Genomic DNA, 20,854 nt, shown 5'->3' with positions numbered 1-20,854 from the left:
AACTTGCTTTCTAGACCAGTCTGGCCTGGAACTCACAGAGATCCGCCTGCCTCTGCTGGAATTAAAGGCATGTACCACCACTGCCCTACTTTAAATGCTTTTTTGAGGAGTCAGGTTTTTGTTTTGTTTGTTTGAGATAGGGTCTCACTCTTTAGGCCTGGCTGGCACTGAATTCACAGTAATCCTTCTGCCTCCGCTTCCTCACAAGTGCCAGGATTCCTCCCCAGCCTTCTCAAGGGTTTTTTTTTTTTTTTTTTTTTTTTTTTTTTGTATCTGCAGTTGGTTGATTCTTCAGTGAAGAGGGCAAGGACACAGAGAGCTGGCTGTAGCTTCCCTGAAGGCACGCACCACATCATGTAGTCTAGCCACCCACGTCCTGTGTTCACACCTCAGTCAGGCTGACCCTTGCCTAGACTATGACACTTCCATTTGGACCATGCTCCAAGATCGTTTCTCCAGCACCTCAGAGTAGAGAAACTGCTCCAAACTCTTGGCTCCTTCCCTTCTTCCCTCCCTCCCTTCTCCTCCTCTCCCTTTCCTTCCCCCCTCCCTTCTTTCTTTCATGTACTTGGGTTTGAACTTAGAGCCTTGCACATGCTAGGCAAATGGTCTACCAATGCACTACAGTTCCATGCCTCTCGCCACCCTTTCTTCTTCCTGCCAGGAAGACCTTCCTCCTCAGCCTACATCACACTGGGTCCTCAGGAAGAGCAGCCCGTGCTCTTAACCGCTGAACCATCCTTCTCTCCTTCCTCCTCTTCCCTTCTCCCTCTAATAGGATCTCATGTAGCTAATACTGCCTCAAACTCACTTGAGTAGCTGAGGACTCTTCTGCTTCCGCTTCCTGGGGTCTTGTCACTGCGCCTGGATTATACGGTGCCAGAGATTGAACTCAGGATTTGGTGTGTGCTGAGCAAGTCCTCTCCCAGTTGAGCTACAGCCCCAGCCCCATAGTTCTTTATTTTTGTGGCCAAATAGCCTTCTGGTGTATAGACGGAGCTCTGCGTTTTGCTGGTCTGTTCCTCTGTCGCAGGATAATTGGTAGAAACATTCTGGCTACTGTACTCACAGTACATACAGCTGTAAATTGTTCATGGCCAAGCTCTTGTTCTGTCAAAGAACCAAGGTAGGGTCTGGGGAGGGCTCAGTAGTTAAGACCACATACTGTTCTCTCAGAAGGCCCGGGTTCGACTCCCAGCATTCACAGGCTAACCACCATCTATCTATAACCCTGGCTTCAGGGGATCTGACATCCTCTTCTGGCCTCCTTGGGTACTGAGCATACATGTGGTGTACTACATAGATACGTGTATACATCTACATAGATATCAGTTGTTCAGTTTTACCAACGCCAGGCGTTGGGAGCCAGGCGCTGGGGTGTAAGCCTGCTAGCTTAGAGAGGCAGAGAAAGCACCCAGCTGACCTTCCCCCTCAGCCAACTTCCCAGAACAAATCCCCTCTCTCACTGTCCCAAAAAACCTCCTTCAAACCGAATGTCCCACCCCCCGCCCTGCTGCCCACTTCTACTTCCTGTGTTTCCTCTATCCACCTCCTGACTCCCTCTTACCCTCTATGTTTTTTTTCTTAGTAATCCTATGTTCGCCTCCTGTCAACTGATTGCTTGCTCTGCCTCTTGACCTATGGGTGATTTTATTTAATCCTGTTTGCAACATTCAAGCAGAAAGCTCTTGGATGAAAGGTGTGTCCTAAGGCTGAGCCACCCTACAACTAAAACCAGATTTTTCCAGGAAATAACACAGTGTGATCAAATATCCTGCAACACTCCTACACTTTAAAAAAAAAATGTTTAAAAAAAAAAAAACCCAAAACCATTCTAGCAGGATCTCATGAAGCCTAGGAAAACACTGACTACTGAACCTCTGCTTCTATCTCCTCAGTGCTGAGACTGTAGTCCCGAGCCACCAGGCGCTGTTTCTGTGACCTCTGGTGTTCACATCCGGGGCTTCACACCTGATGTGCAAGTGCTCCACCCACAGAAACACATCCTTAGCCCCATGGCTTAAACTTCCCAACAACCTGTTTTCATTCCTAGGATGCCACATTTCGTCCAATGAGTGGCATTGGTGGATCGGGGAGGCTGGCTGTGTAAACAGAGAGGCTAACCAAAGGGAGAACAGAGAACAAAAGCACATTGAACATTTCATTTCTGCGTAAAGTTGGACAGAACAGAACTATGGAAAGAGATCTGATTAGTAAACCCTGGGTTATGGGAGGTAACTCTCCACTCCCACCCTTAGGGATCAAATTCAAAGCCTTATGCATGCAAACTCTCTACTACAGTGCTTCCTGCACTGCCCCAAAGGTCACGAATGTGTGTGTGTGTGTGTGTGTGTGTGTGTGTGTGTGTGTGTGTGAGAACAAAGCTTGTGGGAGTCATCTCTCCTTTCAATTCAGGTCTCAGGGCTTGGCAGCAAGACCCTCTATCTCCTGAGCTAGCTCCTCTTTCTGAGACAGGACTCCCACGGAATCTGGAGCTTGTGGGTTTGGCTAGCTTGGCTCACTCCTTCCCACGATTGCTGCAGGCATCAGCCACACACACACACACACACACACACACACACACACACACACACACAAAAAAAAAAACTGTGCCCGATTTTTACGTGGGCACCAAGGATCCAAATCCAGGTCCTTGTGGCTGAATGGCAAAGACCTCATCGATAGCAGTCTCCGAAATCCCAGTCTCCTGACATTTCTAACTGAGAATTTGAACAACTTACTTTGAGGGGTTTGGGGGGGGATATTTTTACAAGGAGAATTGTTAGGTCATGTGGTGATTCTATACGTGTCACCTTTGGAAGAACCGCACCCAGTTTTCCACTGTGGTGGAACAAAAGTTTTTACACTCCTGCTAGCAATGGAGGAGGATTCCAGTTTCTGCACAACCTCATGACACTTAGGGTCACTTCCTCGGATTCTTTGTTTTACCTTCTGCCTTCCCAATGCAAATGGACTAGTACCTCATCGTAGACTTGATCTTAGCCACGAGGCTGAGAAGGGATAGTCCGTCATCATAATTGCATGCATGTGTATGCAGGCACAGACAGATGTACATGTTTGTGCTATAGGTGTGTGCTTAAACATGTTTGTACATGCATGTGGGGGCCAAATGACCTCAAGTATCATTGCCCCCACCCAGCTCTAGCTACTTTGTTTTTTAAGACAGAGCTTTTCATTGGCCTGTTATTCTCTGGCTAGCTGTGAGCCAGGAATCCTCCTGTCTGTACCTTCCCAGGGCTAGGATAATACATTTTTTCTGGTTTGGTTTGGTTTTGCTATTGTTGTTGTTGTTGGCTTTGGTTATTTTGAAACAGGTTCCTCTGTATATCCTTGGCTGTACTGGAACTCGATCTGTAGACCAGGCTGGCCTTGAGCTCACAGCCAGCCAGCGACCTGCATCTGCCTCCTGAGTGCTGGTTTGAAGGCATGCACCAACTTTTTACATAAGTTCTGAGGATCAAACTGGGGTCTTCACGCTTGTGTGGTAACCAATTTCCTGACCAAGCCATCTTCCTAGGCCCTCAAAGAGAGCAGTCATTTTAATTTGCATGTTATATGCCTGTTGGAAAGATGTGTGTTTACATCTTTTGCTTTGCTTTCCCACCATCCCTCCAGTGCTGAGAATTGAACCTGGGGACTCACATACGTCAGGCAAATGGTTTTCCACTAAGCTGTGGCCCTAGGCCCTGTTGTCCATGTGCAGCTAGTTGTTTGCTGGGCTGTTTGCTATGTTCCAGACACTTAGTCTACACATGAAGTGTGACTACATGAGTTGCCAACATGGAGAAGTCAAGACAATGTTTTGTTTTGTTTTTTTTTCCTTTAACTTCCTTGTTCTCTTATGAAAACAGATCTGGGCTTGAATTCCCGTACACCGGCTCTCTAAGGGCACCTTTAGTAGAGACTCTGCTTTGTCGCTTGATCCTTCACAGCACCCACTTGGCTCCAGTCCCACCTGACTGAACAGAGCCTTGGATTTGGCAATCCCCAATTGAAGCTGCATTGTTACTTTTCTTTAATTATTTGAGAGAGATTGATGGGCTCTCCTCCGACTCTACCAGCTTCTCCCATCTTCATTAAGAAACACACATTTTGCCGGGCGGTGGTGGCATATGCCTTTAATCCCAGCACTTGGGAGGCAGAGGAAGGTGGATTTCTGAGGTTGAGTCCAGCCTAGTCTACAGAGTGAGTTCCAGGATAGCCAGAGCTATACAGAGAAACCCTGTCTTGAAAAACAAAACAAAACAAAACAAAACAAAACAAAAAACAAAAAAACAAACAAAAAAATCCACACATTTTTATTAAAAGTTCCTCCCCAGTTCTTTTAAAGAGCATAAAAAGAAAGAAGCAGTTATGGTTTGGAGCCAGGTGTTCAGGGTGTGTGCAGAGAGGTAAACTTGCTTAGGCCTTTGACTTGTCTAAATGACTGGGATGGGTCCTCTCTTTATGAGAAAATTATACTGGTATGGGTTTCTAGAACTCATTAAAATTTTTATTTATTTATTATTTTATGTTTTTGCTTTTTATGTTTAGTATGAGCAGGTTTTTTTGGTCTGGATGTACATCATTGTACCACATGCATGCAAATCTTGTGGCGACCAGAAGAGGGCGTTTGATTCCCCCCAACCCCCCCATCCCCACCCCCACTCCCAGCCCCAGCCCCAGCCCCGGAACTGGAGATAACAGTCTGTTATGAGCTGCCTTGTGGGAGTTGCCAATTGAACCCGGGAACTTCAGAGAGGGCAGCCACGTGCTTTTAAGTGCTGAGCCATTTCTCCAGCCCTGAGTTTCTAGAATTCTTAACTCTGGAGAAGCTGCTCTCCCCTCAACACTGCCCTACCCTCCAGTGTCACTTGGTAGAAGTACAGAGAAAATGACATGGAAGTTAGATACCCTCTGATGATCGGACTTGGGATGAATACAAAGAAGAAAGGGCAGGCAGAGCGGTCCTGACAGTAACGTGAGGCAGCTCGGAAGCTTCGCTGGCTTCCATTTCCGACTTAGCTGATCCCCATCCTTTCTGACCCCTTGGCATCTTTGCTATTCAGCCTCCTCCCCTTGAGAGTCTGTGATCGGAATGCTCACCTGTTTTGCATGGTCTTGTTACATAGTAACTGGAGCTGGCCCTGTTCGCACATGTAGCTCAGGCTGGCCTCCTCTCAGCAGCTTTCCAGCTTGCTGAGGTTCCAGGTGTGTGCCAAAAGAAACCTGTTCCCTGAGGGTGAAGGAGGAGGTAGAGTCTCTTTTCCAGGGACAGTCTGAGTTGGCTGGCGTAGGACATCTTTCCTGGGACACCAGCTGCTCTTCTGTAGTCCTGTGGCTCTTTTCTTTTTCTTCTTCTTCTCTGTATAGCCCTGGCTGTCCTGGAACTCACTCTGTAGACCAGGCTGGCCTCGAACTCAGAAATCCACCTGCCTCTGCTTCCCAAGTGCTAGGATTAAAGGCGTGCACCACCACTGCCCAGCTGTTCTGTGGTTCTTGAGGTCACTATACCATCTGAGTGCTGTGGTCCCTTTCTGGATGCAACAGCCTCTGCTTTGCCACAGCATCTTAAAGTAGGAGCCTGGGGGCTCTGCCAGTGGAATGCGGGACCCTCTTCTCTTCCAGGTGCACAGTTCTCAGACCTTTCAGCAGTCCCTCCTAGTGCCACCATCTGGTCCCCAAACCCCTTGCCTAGTCTGTTTTTGGAATTCTGACCCAGAAGAGATAAACTGGCCCACGGAGGAGCCTAGAAACCCAAAGCCCTGGACCCCAGCTTCTGTGTCCAACCATGGGCTTCACTGGTTTCCTGGGAGGCAGGGGCTGGGGCTCAGGTGCAGTCTCTGCATAGCTTCTCCAGTCACCCCTGGGCGCTTCATCATTTCCAGGAAGGTGCAGGAGGCCCCTTGGCCCCAGCTTAGGATAGCCTGGTTCCCAGGCCGCTGCTTGGAGGTTAAGCTCGTGATTAGGAAAGAAGTGTAAGAGAGGATAGTCTAAGTTTACAAGATCCGGGATTGAGGATGTAGTTCGAGCTCCAGCAGAGAATCAAACAGGATGTGGTAGTGTGTGCCTGTCATCCTAGAAGGTCAGGGACATCCTCTGCTAAATCGTGGATTTGAGGCCAGCCTGGGACACAGTAGACTCACAGTAGACTCTCTCTCTCTCTCTCTCTCTCTATTTCTCTCTCTCTCTCTCACGCGTGCGCGTACACACACACACACAACCTGAGAGAACCTGTCAGTCCTCAACATACCAACATATTGTAAACAGCTGGACTCCTAATTAGCTAAGTGAGCCTGCGTGTTGGAGCCGGGCTGGCCAATCCATGGTTCCACTCTCTCCACAGCTCTGGAATGGAGAACTGCCCCAACCCCTTGCCCATCGGTGGCCTCAGCTACATTCAGGGCCACACTGACTCCCATCTTGTGAACACAACCGTGGGCGAGTGCCTGGATGCCACAGCACAGAGGTTCCCCAACAGAGAGGCTTTGGTTATTCTCCATGAAAACATCAGGCTGAACTTCGCACAGCTCAAGGAGGAGGTAGGTACTGACCTGGAACCTTCAGAGAGCAGCTGCTGGTCCCTAGATGCTGTAGTTGAATGGAGCTGGAGAGTGGGCACCTGGCTGTGGGGCAGCATGAAAGGGGACCCCCGAAGACCCCACTGTGGGCACTAGGAGACAGAGGCAGAAGGGATCTAGATACCTCCCGTCCCAGTACTTCCTGGAATATTTGTTTACTGTGTCTCCACCTTCACTGCACTGAGTCCACCGAGGCCTGGCAATCTTAGTTCCTGGTGATTCCTGGGCCTAAGATAAGGAGTAGGAGTCAGGGGCCCCTCCTGCTTGTTGTCACCTCACCCATTGTCCTCTTCTGCTTGTACCAGGTAGACAAAGCTGCTTCTGGTCTCCTGAGCATTGGCCTCCGCAAGGGTGACAGGCTGGGCATGTGGGGACCCAATTCCTATGCATGGGTGCTTATGCAGCTGGCCACAGCCCAGGCAGGCATCATCCTGGTGAGACGGGGTTTACCTGGCACAACTGGGTATGTGGAGGGATGTCATTCAAGGGGAGCCTCTTAGATACGGAACTAAACCAGTTCTGTCTGGCTTCAGGCTTGGTGGTGCTTTCATCCCAGGCTCACCCAAGAGCTCTGGCTGAGTGTAGGGTGCTGCCTTGCCCCCTCTGAGGGGGGCAGTAAGAGCGTGGAGCACCTTTTCAGGACACTGGCATATTCTCTCTGTTCCCCCCAGGTGTCTGTGAACCCAGCCTACCAGTCCTCGGAACTGGAATATGTCCTCAGAAAGGTACCACTTGCTCCTGGTGGAGGGGGGCCATTTCTGACGCTGTTTTGTAGAGGCTGACTGGATGAGAAAGGGCACGCTCAGTGGCTAGCATTATGGAGTGTCTTTCCTCAGGCTTCATGGGATTGGAAGGTCTTAGCTCCACGGAGAGGGTCAGTCATAGGCTGATAATGTTGTAGGTGGAGTATGTATATCAGGGTAGTGTGTGTGTGCGTGTGTGTGTGTGTTTTGGAGTGGGGTACACATGAATGCATTAGAGGTGGTGGTGTGAATGTGTGTGTGTGTTGCTACATGGGTGTGTCAGGATAGCTATTCAAATATAAAAGAAAGACAACTGCTGATTACTGAGGGCCCCTAAGTCTGGGGCTTCCTGCTGACCACAGGTAGGGGACTTCTTCTCTCACAGGTAGGCTGCAAAGGTATTGTGTTCCCTAAACAATTCAAGACCCAGCAATACTACAACATCCTGAAGCAGATCTGTCCCGAGCTGGAAAAGGCTCAGCCAGGGGCCTTGAAGAGTGAGAGGTGGGTACGTCCTCCATTTGGGGACTATCACGTGATCTCTCAGACTCTTACCTCCTAACCAAGGCGGAGCTGATGTCTTCCTAGGCTGTCTTTTAGCCATTTGTCACTATCTTCTCTGTCTCCTAGACTCCCAGACCTGACTACAGTCATCTCAGTGGATGCCCCTTTGCCAGGGACCCTGCTTCTGGATGATGTGGTGGCAGCCGGTGGCAAAGAACAGAACCTAGCCCAGCTGCGGTGCAACCAGAGGTTCTTGTCCTGTTACGACCCCATCAACATCCAGTTTACCTCGGTAGGACAACAGTCTCCAGTCCCAATCTGTGCCCTGCCATGAGGCCCCTCCCTGGGATAAAGGAGAAGGCAGAAAAATAGGAGCAGCCCTCTCTTCTCACTCTGGCCTCCAGCCCTCCTTCTGCCTCAGAAAATTAGCAAAATTAGCAGCTGGTGTTTTGGGGTTTTTTGTTTGGTTTTGTTTGGTGTGGTCACATCTCCCTTCTGGGTCCTGTTGCTTCCAGTGCAGAGCAGGTTCACACAGTTACTGAGCTCATAGAACTCATCAAGGAGAGTCAGGCCCAGAGAGACAGTTCCTAAAACCAGTCAGTGATAAGAGTCTTCTGTGACAACTTACATGACATGTAAACCGGATGAAGAAAGAGGAATTGTGTTTTCTTTTGCATTCGGGGTGCTAACATCTGGCCCTGCACAGCACATTGTGCATAAACAAAAGGAGGAAGTGGACTCAGGACAACCAGATCCTACTCTTCTGACTCCACCCCCAGTCCCCCTGAGCAGTGTGGCCAAGGATGGGAAGCAAACACGGAGGAAAAAAGACAAGCTGTCACTTGCTTATCTCCTTAGGGAACAACTGGAAACCCCAAGGGGGCCACTCTTTCCCACCACAACATCGTAAACAACTCCAACCTGATAGGCCAGCGTCTGAAGATGCCCACAAAGGTGAGGTTAGGATGGACTCTGGTGAGGTTTACACAGGCCGTGGTGGGGGAACAGCTGGGCAAGGAGTGAGACAGCTTGCTGGCTCCCCCTGCTGGCCGAGAGAACTGGCTGCATGATAGACCCAGCCTCCTGTCTCCATCTCCAGACTGCAGAGGAGTTGCGCTTGGTCCTGCCCAGTCCCTTGTACCACTGCCTGGGCTCCGTGGGGGGCACAATGGTGTCTGTGGTGCACGGTGCCACCCTCCTCCTGTCTTCTCCAAGCTTCAATGGCAAGAAGGCACTGGAAGCCATCAGCAGAGAGAAGTGGGCATTGGTGGACAAGCCACCCATGGGCTGATAGGACCCTCCAGACCCTCACTCCTGGACCCAACCCCTTCTCTAAGATGCTTCCTTCCTCCATTCAGGAGACCTGGGATGGGTGGCAGTGGGGGCTAAAGGACCAGGTCCCCCACCCCCTTGAGCTTCTGTTCCCCACAGTTTCGGCCCTCACTGAGAGTTCATGAGGGGCGGGGGAGAAAGGGGTTCCTCTCACTTCTAAACCTAATTTTGTGTCCTTTCTTTGTGCAGAGGCACCATCCTGTACGGCACACCCACGATGTTTGTGGATATTCTGAATCAGCCAGACTTCTCCAGTTATGATTTCACAACCATTCGTGGAGGTGAGGCGCCAACAAAGGCTGCAAGGTTTGGGGAAGGTCGCTTTCCACAGCCCCGGTGAAGACAGGTTTTTATAGAGGAGCTAGGAAAGACACTGTAGAAATGTAGATGGGAGGGGACAATTCCCAAGTGTCCCTGAATGCTGGGCCAATCTTGGCTTTTACATTTTACCAATGCACGGGTTCTCTCCCCTTTACATGAGTGAAAGGGGTCTGGTGACCCTTAAGAATGAAGAAGTGTGTCAGCTTCTCTCTCTCTCTTCCTCTCTCTCTCTCTCTCTCTCTCTCTCTCTCTCTCTCTCTCTGTGTGTGTGTGTGTGTGTGTGTGTGTGTGTTTGTCTGTCTATCTCTCTGTGTCTGTCTCTCCTCTGTCTCATCTTTCTGTCTCTCTCTGTCTCTGTCTCTCTCTTTCTCTCTCTGGTACTGAGGATTGAACCCAGGGCCTCCTGAATGTTAGGCAAGTATTCTATGACAGAATGGTCCCCAGCCTTCCTATTTTTGAGACAGGGTCTCACTAAGCTACCCAAGTTGGGCCTGGAACTCACTCTGTATCCCAGTCAGACTTTGAACTTGTAATCCTCCCCCCTCAGCCTCCCAAGTAGCTGGCATTACAGGCTTCTACCATCGATCCTATCACCCCCTCTTCCTGATCCAGGTGTGATTGCTGGGTCCCCAGCCCCTCCGGAATTGATTCGAGCCATCATCAACAAGATGAACATGAAGGAGCTGGTGGTGAGTGGTCATTAGAGCCACCATATGGCTGGGAACTGGCCAGGCCCACAGTGAGTAGGGACTGACGAGCCAGAAAATCCAGCTTATTCTCTTCTCCAGGAGGCAGAGGTAAAGCAAGACGGTATGAGTTAATTGACACATGCTGAGGTATAGGGATAGGTGAGAGGAGGTGAATGTTGTACACACATACATTTATGTTTGTAGAAATCTGGGGTGGAAATGAGGCGTGGAAGGGATGTGCAGCCAAGCACTACTGGTATCCTGTTAGCATGTTCTGGCAGGCAGGGACTGACAGAGTTGGGACATGGGCCTGAAATTCTTTCTGGCAATCAGGGTGGGTCAAGGGCTTGATGTTTGTTTCCAAATGGCAGGGAAGGAGGGAACTGAGGACGGTGGTAAGAATGTGGTCATCCCGATGACCACTGCATTTTAGCTCCAATGGACAGAGGGTAGGTGGTTCTACAATAGCTTCTCTGAGAGGAGCCATGGCAGAGCCCAGGCACAGTGGTTGGGGAGGGGTTCTGTGTCCTCCCTAGGACCACACTGGGTGGAGCTGGGGTGGTGATAGAGAGCCCAGTGTCCCCTGCCAGGATGTACCTAGGTGAGGAGCAGCTCTGAGCATCTGCAGAGGCTGTGAGAGAAGGTGTGGATGATAGGGGAGAACGTCAGTAGTCTCTCCAGCGGAAGGCAGTCACCAGGACTGGCTGGATCAGGACCTGCAGAGAGGGAAGGTGGGTATTAGAATTCCAGTCACCAGAGGCATCAAAGGGAGTCATGGAGGTCCTAGGCCAAGCCATTGGAGAGGACACCCAGTCCTCCCCCCTTTTCTTGTAAGACAGAGGCTCTGACTGCTCCTCGAGAGGTGGTGTCATGGGATATAGCAGCACCCCATTTGGAATCTCCAAAGTCAGACAGTGGTGGCCTCCCTACCCGGCCCCCACCTGTTTAATGGCGGCCGGCTTTCTTGGACCTCTTGGTCGGGGATTTGCAGCTGCGGAGGGCATCTGTGTCACGAATACGCTGACCCTTGAACTTGGCTGGTGATGAGCAGGTAGCATCCGGTCGAGAAGTCTTGGCTTCCAACCATCTACAGAGACAAAGAGTTGCTGGGCTCGGAGAAGCTGGGTGGGAAGGATTGGGAAAGGGACAGTGACCAGGATAGACTACGGCCCTAGAAATATCTGGAGATGTCATCTTCGTCTGACAAATGAGAGAACAGAGCCACTCAGTACCTGCTAGGTAGAGGACTAGAATGTCCAGGCTGATCTACTGTAGGACCATTATGTGGAGGACAAACTGGGGGTTATACGGAGGAATATTCTTACCGCCGAAGGCCACGGAGCTGGCAGGTGCATTTCCATGGGTTGTTGGTGAGAGTGAGGGTCTCCAGGTTGTCAAAGGGGAAGGCGGAGGGCAATTGGCTCAGGCGATTGTTCTCCAGATGGACATGTTTCAGTGTGGTCACACCGGAGAAGGCAGCATCTGAGACCTGTGAGGTAAGGGAGGCAGAGTGAGCACCTCAACCCCAGCCTCCTGGCTCCCCTGGCTCTCTTCTCAGAGGACCAGGGTCTTTCCCCAGACACAGGCACTGGCCTGTTGAGAAGCCGCAGTTTTCCAAGCAGAATGACGGAGTTGTCTGAATGATGTAATCCACACCTTTGTGTGTGTGTGTGTGTGTGTGTGTGTGTGTGTGTGTGTGTGTGTGTGTGAGGCAAGGGGTCCTTTCCACTGTGTAAATGGAAAAAGTTCAGTCCTTTGGCCAGGGTCACCTAGCTAGTAAACAGTAGCTGCAGGACCACACCCTGTCCCCCACCTCCTAGGCAGCACCCTCCCTGCACAAACACTGGGTCTGGGGAGCAGCCAGAGCTTGGCTTCGAGTGCCCAGGCGGGCACACAGTGAACCTGGTCAATGTTTGGTGGGATGGGCCGTGAGCCCGGGCTCTCCACAACCCCAGGGTCCCAGGATTTCCCCCAGTACTGTCCTCATTGCTCCGCCCTCTGCTAGATGTTATTTGTGGAGCCCTCTCGGTGGGGACTTTGGCCAGGATGGATGGCTCCAGAGGAAGTGTATTGGTACCCTCATCTGAGCCCTGGTGCCAGTTTCCCTCTGGCCTCCTCATTCTAAATCAGCCTTCATATGCTGTTCTGCTGCCCACAGTTTTGCACCAGGGTGGTCTACGTCCAGCTGGGGGTGAGGCCAGGCTAATGAAGATCCACCTAGAAGGCTCCATTTACCCAGTTACCCAGCCAAGGTTGGCCTCTGCCCAGATTAGCTTCTGCCCTCAGCTCCATATCTGTGACCTCTCACAGACCAGATGGGGATGTGACGTTCTTTACAAACAAAACCACTCTACCTTGCTCTGGTCTCTGTCCAAACCTTCTGGCTGAGACTGTATGCCAGGGTGATTCCCTGAAAAGGATTCTGTTCCTATAGAGGCCCCTACCAGGCTAGGCTGAGCATCCCAGGGGAGGAAGGACTGAGGAGTCAGGGATCTGGTAACTGGGGAAAGCTAAAGTCAACAAACTGTCTGGGGGACAGTGAGACACTCAGTCTGTGCTCTGAGGAGGCACTTGGGGGCTTGTGCCAAGGATTGCATGTGTTCATTCACGGGCTGCATGAGCACCAAGCCAGCAACTTGGTGAAGCCAAGACAGGTCTCCGTGTCTTGGTTTCCCATACTTACTTGAAATGGACCTGAGGTTGCAATAAAATGGAGTGTGTTTGGACCCACGGAGGGAATGAGACATCCATCAGGGTCTCCAAGGGTGTGGAGGAATTCTCCTTAAGGTACTTGCTCCCCAGCCCATCCTCCAGCCCCTCATTTTACCTTAGCACTACAGGTCAGTGCCCACCGGGAACAGGGTCTCTTTGTGTTCTGTTGGCTTCTGGAAGGTGCCTCAATAGACAAACCCTCCTTTATGGGATGGTAGGCTTGCCGGAGACTGGGGAAATGGCAAAAGGAGGGATGGAAAGCCCAACAGGAAGAAGTGTCTGTCTGCTGTTCACCGTGGGGTTTGGGGCTGATGCCTCCCCAGAGGCCATTTGTGGGATCAGAACATTTCCATCTCTTATAAGGAATCCTGAGAGAGCACTGCTGAGAAGCAGCGAGACCAGGTGAGGGTGAGAGGGGTGGGGGGAGGGGGTTGTGTCAAAGCAGAGAGAGGTGGCAAAGGCCCTTTGCTTTGGGGGATCATCTGAATGACAAGGGGTCCAGGAGGAGGGAATGCTGTCCTGATGTGGCACTAGGGTGACATCCCAGAAGGAGCCAGGAGAACTGCAGCCAAGGCCCTTACCTTCTCCAGGTTAGTGTTATCCAGCCAGAGGGTTTCCAGATACCTGCCAAAGGACTGGAAGGCGTTGTCTGGGATGCTCTTCAGAGGGTTGTGGGAGAGCTTTAGCTCCTCTACCACCCGGAGTTTGCTCAGGGCAGCCGAGGGGTAGCTAGACAGCTGGTTCTTGTCCAGGTGGAACTTGGCTAGGTTCTCCACATCATCCAGGGAACCAGGCTGCAGGGAACTGAGGGCATTTTCTGACAGGTAGAGCCAGCGCAGGTCCTTGGCGCCCTGGAAGGCTCCAGCACGCAGCTCTCGGATTTTGTTGTTGTTGAGCTGCAGGATGAAGAGGTTGACCAGTGGGGAGAGCAGCCCCCGGGGCAGTTCCGACACTTTGTTGTGGTCTAGATAGAGGTAAGTGAGTTCAGTCAGGTCATCGAAGGCTCCGGCTCGCAACACCCGGATGTCATTGTGGGACAGGTACAGGTAGATAAGCTGCTTTAGGCCTCGGAAGGCACCAGCTGCCACCTCGCGGATGTTGCAGTGTTGCAGGTGCAGCGACACCAGGTTCGGCATGGTCCGAAAGGAGTTGGCAGCCAGCACCGGGAAGTTGTTGCGCTGGAGATTGAGCAGTTTGGTCGTCTCTGATACCTTGGGGATCTTCTGCAGCCCCACCTTGTCACAGATGACATGCTGCAGGTCTCCATGGCAGTGGCAGTTTTGGGGGCAGGCAGCCAGGGCAGTCAGGAAGATGGCAAGAAAGACCAGACTGAATAGGAGCACGCGGGCCATGGTTGGGACGCCTTGAGCCAGGGCTGGGGGCTAAGGCAGCGACAAGTCCTCGACTCTCGGGTCTCCCGGCCCATTTATAGGGCAGCCTTGACCGCAGTTGGCAGCGGAGCCAGCTACTACGTGGAGAATCGAAGCCACTGATTTAACCTACTCCCGCCCAGAAATGCGCCCCTGTCCTCGATGGCTGGGAGCTCTTGTCTCAGCAGGAGACCAGGTGTAGGGTTGAAGACCCTTCCCCTGAACCCCACCCCCTTGGTTCCTGTTCGCAAACGTTATACTGAACCTCTTCCTACCCTCCTCTATCTGGATCAACATCCCGAGGTTTGGGGGGAGGTGATAGGTGTGTCGAGCGGCCCCTGAATTTCCACTGAGCAGAAGGAGGTGTTCCCAGAACTTATTTATTTGTTCAAGTTTGAGTCTCTACGTCCCCTTCCCCCATACACCCTTGGCAGACAGGTCACCCTGGGCTATCGGAGGGAGGAAGTGGGGCCCGACAGCCGGATGCGTCTCACCCCGGTCGGCCAGCCAGCGGCGCTTTAATGGGACTGTTGTGCTGCACAGGCGGAGCGTGAGAGCCGCTGTGGGTTGGGCTCCCGCTTGTGGGTAAACCTTCATCAGTTCATCCCAAGGAGGTGGGGGAGCTGGTTGATGATGCTAGCTGACAGTGGTGCATCGGCCTCTGCCCTTCTCCGAGCCCGTGGCTCCTGGCCTGTAAGAGCTCCTGTTGTGGGCTTATCCACGACCCCTCTCTTAGCTCTGGGCTTCCTTTCCTGTTCCATCCTTTGCACCCTCATTACCTTTTCTAGGGCTGAAGGCCACACAGAAATGTGGGAACTGGTGTGTGTGGCGGGGAGTGAACCACAGGACTGGCAACACACCTGGAGACCACAGGCCGCTGAACAAGCATAGTCGCACAGTCTCCTTCTTAATCTCCCCCAAATATCCTCATCTCCGGATCCTCCCCTCACCGGTGGTTAGGACCCACCCCTAAGGGTGGGGGTAGGGGTCTCAGAGTGGCGGCCTAGTGGCGCCAATGTGTTCTTGGCAGAGGCCAAAGCTGGGCAGTGACCCCAGGACGGTGTGAGCTAGTGGGAGGTGGGGTGCTGGCTGCAGGCGACCAACCCTGACTAACCAGACGCTAGGTTGTGGGCAGCCCCGCCCTAGTGGACCAGGCTTCTGTTCATTTGCCAGCCACAGTGTCTGGAGTCCTGTGGAGAAGGGAGGGTGAGCGGGCAGGTTACTGCTTTGGCCCAGGGTGAGCTCCGGGTTGCTTGGCCAGAGATGCCGTCTGTTTTGGAGAGGTGGTAGAGGAACCATACTTCCACTGTGCCAGAACCACACCACCTGATGGTGTGCAGGAATGGAGGCCACCAACAGAGGGCTGGTAGAGGACAAGGTATCTAGACCCAATACATAGTTGTGGGGTTTGGTCTCCAAGTTTGCCCTTCCCTAAGCCACTAACCTTGCCTCTAGAATGGGATGTGTGGGGTCATTCTTGGCTTAGAGTATTCTCTGATGGTATTTAGACTGGTTGCACAGGATGTTCTAACCATTGGAGGGTGCAGGGGTAGGTGTGTGTGTGTGTGTGTGTGTGTGTGTGTGTGCGCGCACGCATGAGTACATGCCACAGTCATTTTAAATTCATGCTCTGGCTATATTTTTGTTTTGATGAAAATAAACAAAAGGAAAGTTTCCAGAGCTTGCAGGGTACCCACCCTAAGGCCAGGCACTTGTCCCAGATTAGAGGAGAGTGGTGTCTGTGTGTCTGTACCACTCTCAGCTCAATCACAAGCCAGGCTGCCTTTCTCATCAAGTTTATGGGGCCCTTTGGCAAAGAAGAGAAGGACAGAGGCTCTTGTGGCCTGAAATCAAGACGGTAGGACCAAAGTAACCTGGAGACAGAGAGAGGAGCTATGGGTATGAGTGGTGCCAGAAGCCACAGGCATCGTAGGGGCGTGTCAGAACCCTGGCCATGAGAGACTGGCTTCTAGCCTCAGTTTGGTTTCAGAACACCCCCCCCCCCCCCCCCCCCCCCCCCCCCCCCCCCGCCACCCCGGCAGAGAGCTGCACTTCTGACTTCTGACCTCTGGCTTTTGTCTCCTCACTTGCCTCAGTTCTTACCATTCAGCTACCTAGGGATAAGTCACCCCAGCCCTCCTCTATGGCTCACCTCCGTCTAAGCCATCGTCTTTTGGGCCCCTCTAGGTTGTTTATGGAACCACAGAGAACAGTCCCGTGACCTTCATGAACTTTCCCGAGGACACCCTGGAGCAGAAGGCTGGAAGCGTGGGCAGAATCATGCCTCACACGGAGGTGAGCCCCTGACGGATGCCCTCAGAGCCCACCTCCTACCACGTGAGGACAGTTAGGGCTTTCCATCAGACATCCAAACAGCTCACTCAAATATGGAGGGCCCCGGCGCTGGGGGCTTGCCGGACCTGGCCCGGCTCTTGTGGACTGAAGCAGGAAGAGCTGGAGAGGGAGAGCTGGGACAGCAGCCCTGAGCAGCCGCCAGCTGAACCTCTCCTAAACCACCCTTCCTGTCTGAGGTGTGTTTTTGCCAAGCCCACTGTCTGTCTTGGGCAGTAAGGCCAGTCTCAAAAAGCAGCCAGAACACAGGGAAAATTTTTCCCTTATGTAGTTCTCTTCCCCCAGGCCCCTGCCTCTCACTCTTCTTTTGTCTGAGCATGAACCCTTCTTTTCCCAAGGTGTGTGTCCTTGAAGGTCTCTTACACTTCAAAGGCCCCAGAATACTCCTTAGTCTCAGACTTCTAGCTGGGACTCCTCTCTGGCTCCAGCTATGTAGCTTTATTCAGATATTACTTAGTTTCTGTGCTTCTCCAGGGTAATTTGGAGAATGCCCCCACACTGGTTCTCCATAGCTTCTCAGCCACCCTCTTTGGGATGCACCCTGAGGTTTATCAGGGAGGCAGCCTTCTCCCCATCCCTCAAGGGCAGACATGGAAGTACCCAGACCCACCTTCCCTTGGCACATTGGCTATGGCTCTTTGTCTACTGGGATTTTGGGTTCTCCCTCTCCTGATCGCGTGGGCACTGTCTTAACATCATTTTCAGCTTCTTTGTTGCCTTGTGGGGAAAAGTGGGGAGACAGTGGCCTTCCCTTCTGCATGGATTATAATTCAGCATCTAGCATGGCACACCTCAGACCTCCTTTAAGGCTGCTTACTACCCAGCCGTGTCCTCAGTACCCGGTGTAAAAATACAGCCAGGACAGGAATTTAAAAGGCCTGTGACACCCTTCCATAGACACATACCCTCCCTATGGTTCAGGCCCAGTGTGGGTCTCTTCATGGCGATGGATCTGTTCAAGCCTCTAGCCTCTCTTTACTTTCCCTGGACTGGGATGAGTAGAGCTAGCAGCTTCATTTCTGAGAGGGTGAGGGGAAGAAAGGAAAGGAAAGCACCCGTCCCCACCCTCCCACCCAACCCCCATCTCCAAGGAGCCTATCCCCAAAGCAAGAGAGCGGGAGGCTCGAGCTGAAAACTCTCCTGTCCCAGGCCCAGATCGTGAACATGGAGACGGGAGAACTGACCAAGCTGAACATGCCCGGGGAGCTGTACATCCGAGGTTACTGCGTCATGCAGGGCTACTGGGGCGAGCCGCAGAAGACCTTCGAAACCGTTGGACAAGACAAGTGGTATCGGACAGGGTGAGATTCCGAGGTGGTGGGGACACCGGCTACCAAGTGGGGCTGGGGTTCTAAGGCTGAGCTAGGAGAACTGAACACAAGGAGCAAGTGGGAGTTAACAGGATCCCCTTTGACCAGGAGACTTGGTCGCCAAAGTTTGTCCTGGGCTGTAGCTTAGTGGTGGATCTAGTTCTCGGATGCCACGTGGGAAGCCATAGATTCAATCCTCAGTGCCGGGGCTGGGCAGGGGCACCTCCAAGGCTCGCTGGAGATGTATCTTAGTTTCTAGTCTACTAGGCATGAAGTACTGAATTTGGTCTTCAGCACCCCATAAACTGGCATGTGAACGTGCCTGTCACCCCAGCACATGGAAGAGAGGAGTTTCGAGGTTATCTTTACCGATATAGGGAGTTGAGAGCTAACCTGAGCTATGAGAGACCTTGTGTCCAATAATGGGAAAGAACTGGATTGCAGACGCAGCCCGGTGGGTAGAGTGCTGCTTGTCTAGCAGGCACGAGCCCTAGGTTCTATCCCTTGTGTCTCATAGTCCCCAGGGTATGGTGGTGCATATGTTTGTAATCACAGGGCTTGGGCGCAAGCAGGGCGTTCCATGTTCAAGGTAACTTTCCTGAGACTGTCTCAAAACAAGCGACAACAACATTTCCCCAAGTCAAAATGGGTGTCATGAGGAGAACCTGCTTCTCTCACCCACCAGGACACAACATTTGCATCCTCAGAATCAGAGCCAGTTTTCAGTGTGTTTATTAATGAACACACCAGGACAAAAGTGACCAGAGCTCTTACCCTCTGAGCCAGCTCTCTGGTCCCTAGATTCCTTTCCTTTCCTTCCCTTCCCTTCCCTTCCCTTCATCTTTTCTTTTCTCCTTCCCACACCCAGCCCAGAGCTGAGGACTGAACCCAAGGCTGGCTAGGCAAGTGCTCTTTACTGAGCCAAACCCCAACCCATACATGTGTCCTTTCTTAGATCTGCACATTCTCCGTATACACCTGCTATGGGCCGTTGCGGCTTTCCACGGGACCGGCCAGTAGGAAACAAGATGAGAGGGGGTTTGCTCCTCCTTCTCACATGTCTGGTGGAAGGAGACAGAGAACTTCAGACATCAAAAGAATCAAATGGGGTCACAGGAGGGGAAGTGTCTGTGATGTGGAGACAGGAGATTTTCTTAGACCAGGGTCAGAGAAGGTCTCTGGAAACATTTGAGCCGAGACCTAAATGATTCAAAAAAGAAGCCAACCATAAAGGCGAAGGTAATATATAGATAGGAAGACAGAGAGGACATGATGGGTGCTACACTGATTTGTTTTGTCATTCTTCCAGCCTGGCCTGTAGGCTCCAAAGCATGTTTGTTCCTGTTGGCCTAGAGTCTAGAGCAGTGGGGGACACATAGTAGATGCTCAGTAAATGATTCTGTGACTGAGTGAACAAGGGAACTAGTGAGCTAGCTCAATAAAGCAGAGGTGAGAGGCCACTCCTGGGTTTCTTGTTTACAGAGACATTGCTTCGATGGATGAACAAGGGTTCTGCAAGATTGTAGGCCGGTCGAAGGATATGATCATTCGTGGTGGTGAGAATATCTACCCTGCAGAGCTGGAGGACTTTTTCCACAAGCACCCACAGGTGCAGGAAGCGCAGGTGAGGTCCTGGGAATCCAGTGACGCTCCAGGGTTGGCTGATGAAGGGGTTTGCCTTAGGTCTCTAGGGCTTTGATAAAACACCATGGCGAAAAGCAACTTGGGGAGGAAAGAGCTTATTTCATCTTAACTTCCACATCAGAATCTGTCATCAAAGGGAAGTCGAGGCTGGCATTTAAGGCGGGAACCTGGAAGCAGGACCTGAAGGAGTGCAGCTCTCCATAGCTTGCTCAGTCTGCTTTTTAAAATAATAGCCAGGACCACTAGCCTAGGGATGGCACTCCCTACAGAGAGCTATCTCTTCCCATATCAATCACCAATTAATAAAGTGTAGCATAGGCTTGCCCAAAGGCCAACATGGTAGGGGCATTTTCTCAGTTGAGATTCTCTCTGTCCCAAATGACTTTAGCCTGTGTCGAGTTGACATTAAAAACTAGCCTGGCCTGGTTTGATGTGTGGTATTTGTCTCTTCACCTTGGATAGGTGGTGGGGGTGAAGGATGAGCGGATGGGAGAGGAAATCTGCGCTTGCATTCGGCTGAAGAGCGGGGAGTCCACCACAGAGGAGGAGATCAAAGCTTTCTGCAAAGGGAAGGTGGGAGCCCCAGGCACCCCCACTCACTCACCTACCTCTTCCTGCCAGTCATCCTGGGTGGCTGTGGGGTTGTGCTGCCCTGATGGATCCAACTCCCCATCCAGGGGAGCACTCTGACCTTGCCCAGCCTCACGCTTTCTCTCTATGGCCTGCAGATTTCCCACTTTAAGATTCCCCGATACATCGTGTTTGTTGAAGACTATCCTCTCACCATCTCAGGAAAGGTGTGTGATGTGGAGGAGATGGGAGAGGGGCAGGGCAGTGTGGGGTCATGTGGGGCTAGGTGCAGAAGGCCAGGGGGGGTCCCACCTGGGCCTCCCTCAATGAGACAATGAGCCTGCCAATAGGAGGACCCAGAAGTCACTTCGTCCTGATTTGCCCTGGGCTTTCTTGTGTTTAACACTTGCCCCCCTCCCCCACTGTCTTTCCCTGGCAAACCAAGGATGGTTGGTTACCATGGCACCCCAGTTAAGACTCTCACTCTTGTCTTTCTTCTAGATCCAGAAATTCAAACTCCGAGAACAGATGGAACAGCATCTAAAACTGTGAAGCAGAGGAGGGTTTCCCAGCCCTCCCAGAGCCCCTTAGTCCTCCCACACAAAGGAGGGTCCTCGCAGACTTTCCCAGCCCTCTAACACAAAGGAGAGCCCTCCTGGCCCTTCCCAGCCTGCCCAGGCCCTCTTCAGTCCTCCTACACAAAGGAGGGTCCTCCCAGCCCTCCCA

At 52.0% G+C, this 20,854-nt stretch overlaps 2 protein-coding genes across 2 annotated transcripts in view; one reads left to right on the top strand and one right to left on the bottom strand.

The window, feature by feature from the left end:
* Acsf2 (acyl-CoA synthetase family member 2) overlaps positions 1-20,846 on the top strand; it is a 39,622-nt gene extending 18,776 nt beyond the window's left edge. The window contains exons 2-16 of the mRNA XM_031352391.1: positions 6,347-6,542; positions 6,887-7,015; positions 7,253-7,306; positions 7,710-7,828; positions 7,955-8,120; positions 8,687-8,782; positions 8,928-9,085; positions 9,350-9,441; positions 10,094-10,170; positions 16,440-16,547; positions 17,754-17,905; positions 19,397-19,538; positions 20,021-20,131; positions 20,287-20,355; positions 20,630-20,846. Coding sequence (XP_031208251.1) covers positions 6,347-6,542; positions 6,887-7,015; positions 7,253-7,306; positions 7,710-7,828; positions 7,955-8,120; positions 8,687-8,782; positions 8,928-9,085; positions 9,350-9,441; positions 10,094-10,170; positions 16,440-16,547; positions 17,754-17,905; positions 19,397-19,538; positions 20,021-20,131; positions 20,287-20,355; positions 20,630-20,680 — 1,720 coding nt within the window. The 3' untranslated portion in view covers positions 20,681-20,846. The remainder of the gene's footprint in view (positions 1-6,346; positions 6,543-6,886; positions 7,016-7,252; positions 7,307-7,709; positions 7,829-7,954; positions 8,121-8,686; positions 8,783-8,927; positions 9,086-9,349; positions 9,442-10,093; positions 10,171-16,439; positions 16,548-17,753; positions 17,906-19,396; positions 19,539-20,020; positions 20,132-20,286; positions 20,356-20,629) is intronic.
* Positions 10,341-14,938, bottom strand: Chad (chondroadherin). The gene is made up of 4 exons (XM_031352393.1): positions 13,464-14,938; positions 11,496-11,659; positions 11,112-11,257; positions 10,341-10,886 (listed from the first exon to the last, which is right to left on the bottom strand). The coding sequence occupies exons 1-3, from the start codon at positions 14,232-14,234 to the stop codon at positions 11,116-11,118; spliced, it is 1,077 nt and encodes a 358-aa protein (XP_031208253.1). The 5' UTR covers positions 14,235-14,938; the 3' UTR covers positions 10,341-10,886; positions 11,112-11,115.
* Positions 20,847-20,854: the final 8 nt, after the last annotated feature.

Source organism: Mastomys coucha, unplaced genomic scaffold, assembly GCF_008632895.1.
Source record: "Mastomys coucha isolate ucsf_1 unplaced genomic scaffold, UCSF_Mcou_1 pScaffold5, whole genome shotgun sequence".
Taxonomy (NCBI): domain Eukaryota; kingdom Metazoa; phylum Chordata; class Mammalia; order Rodentia; family Muridae; genus Mastomys; species Mastomys coucha.
This window is presented reverse-complemented; position numbering and strand designations above follow the sequence as displayed.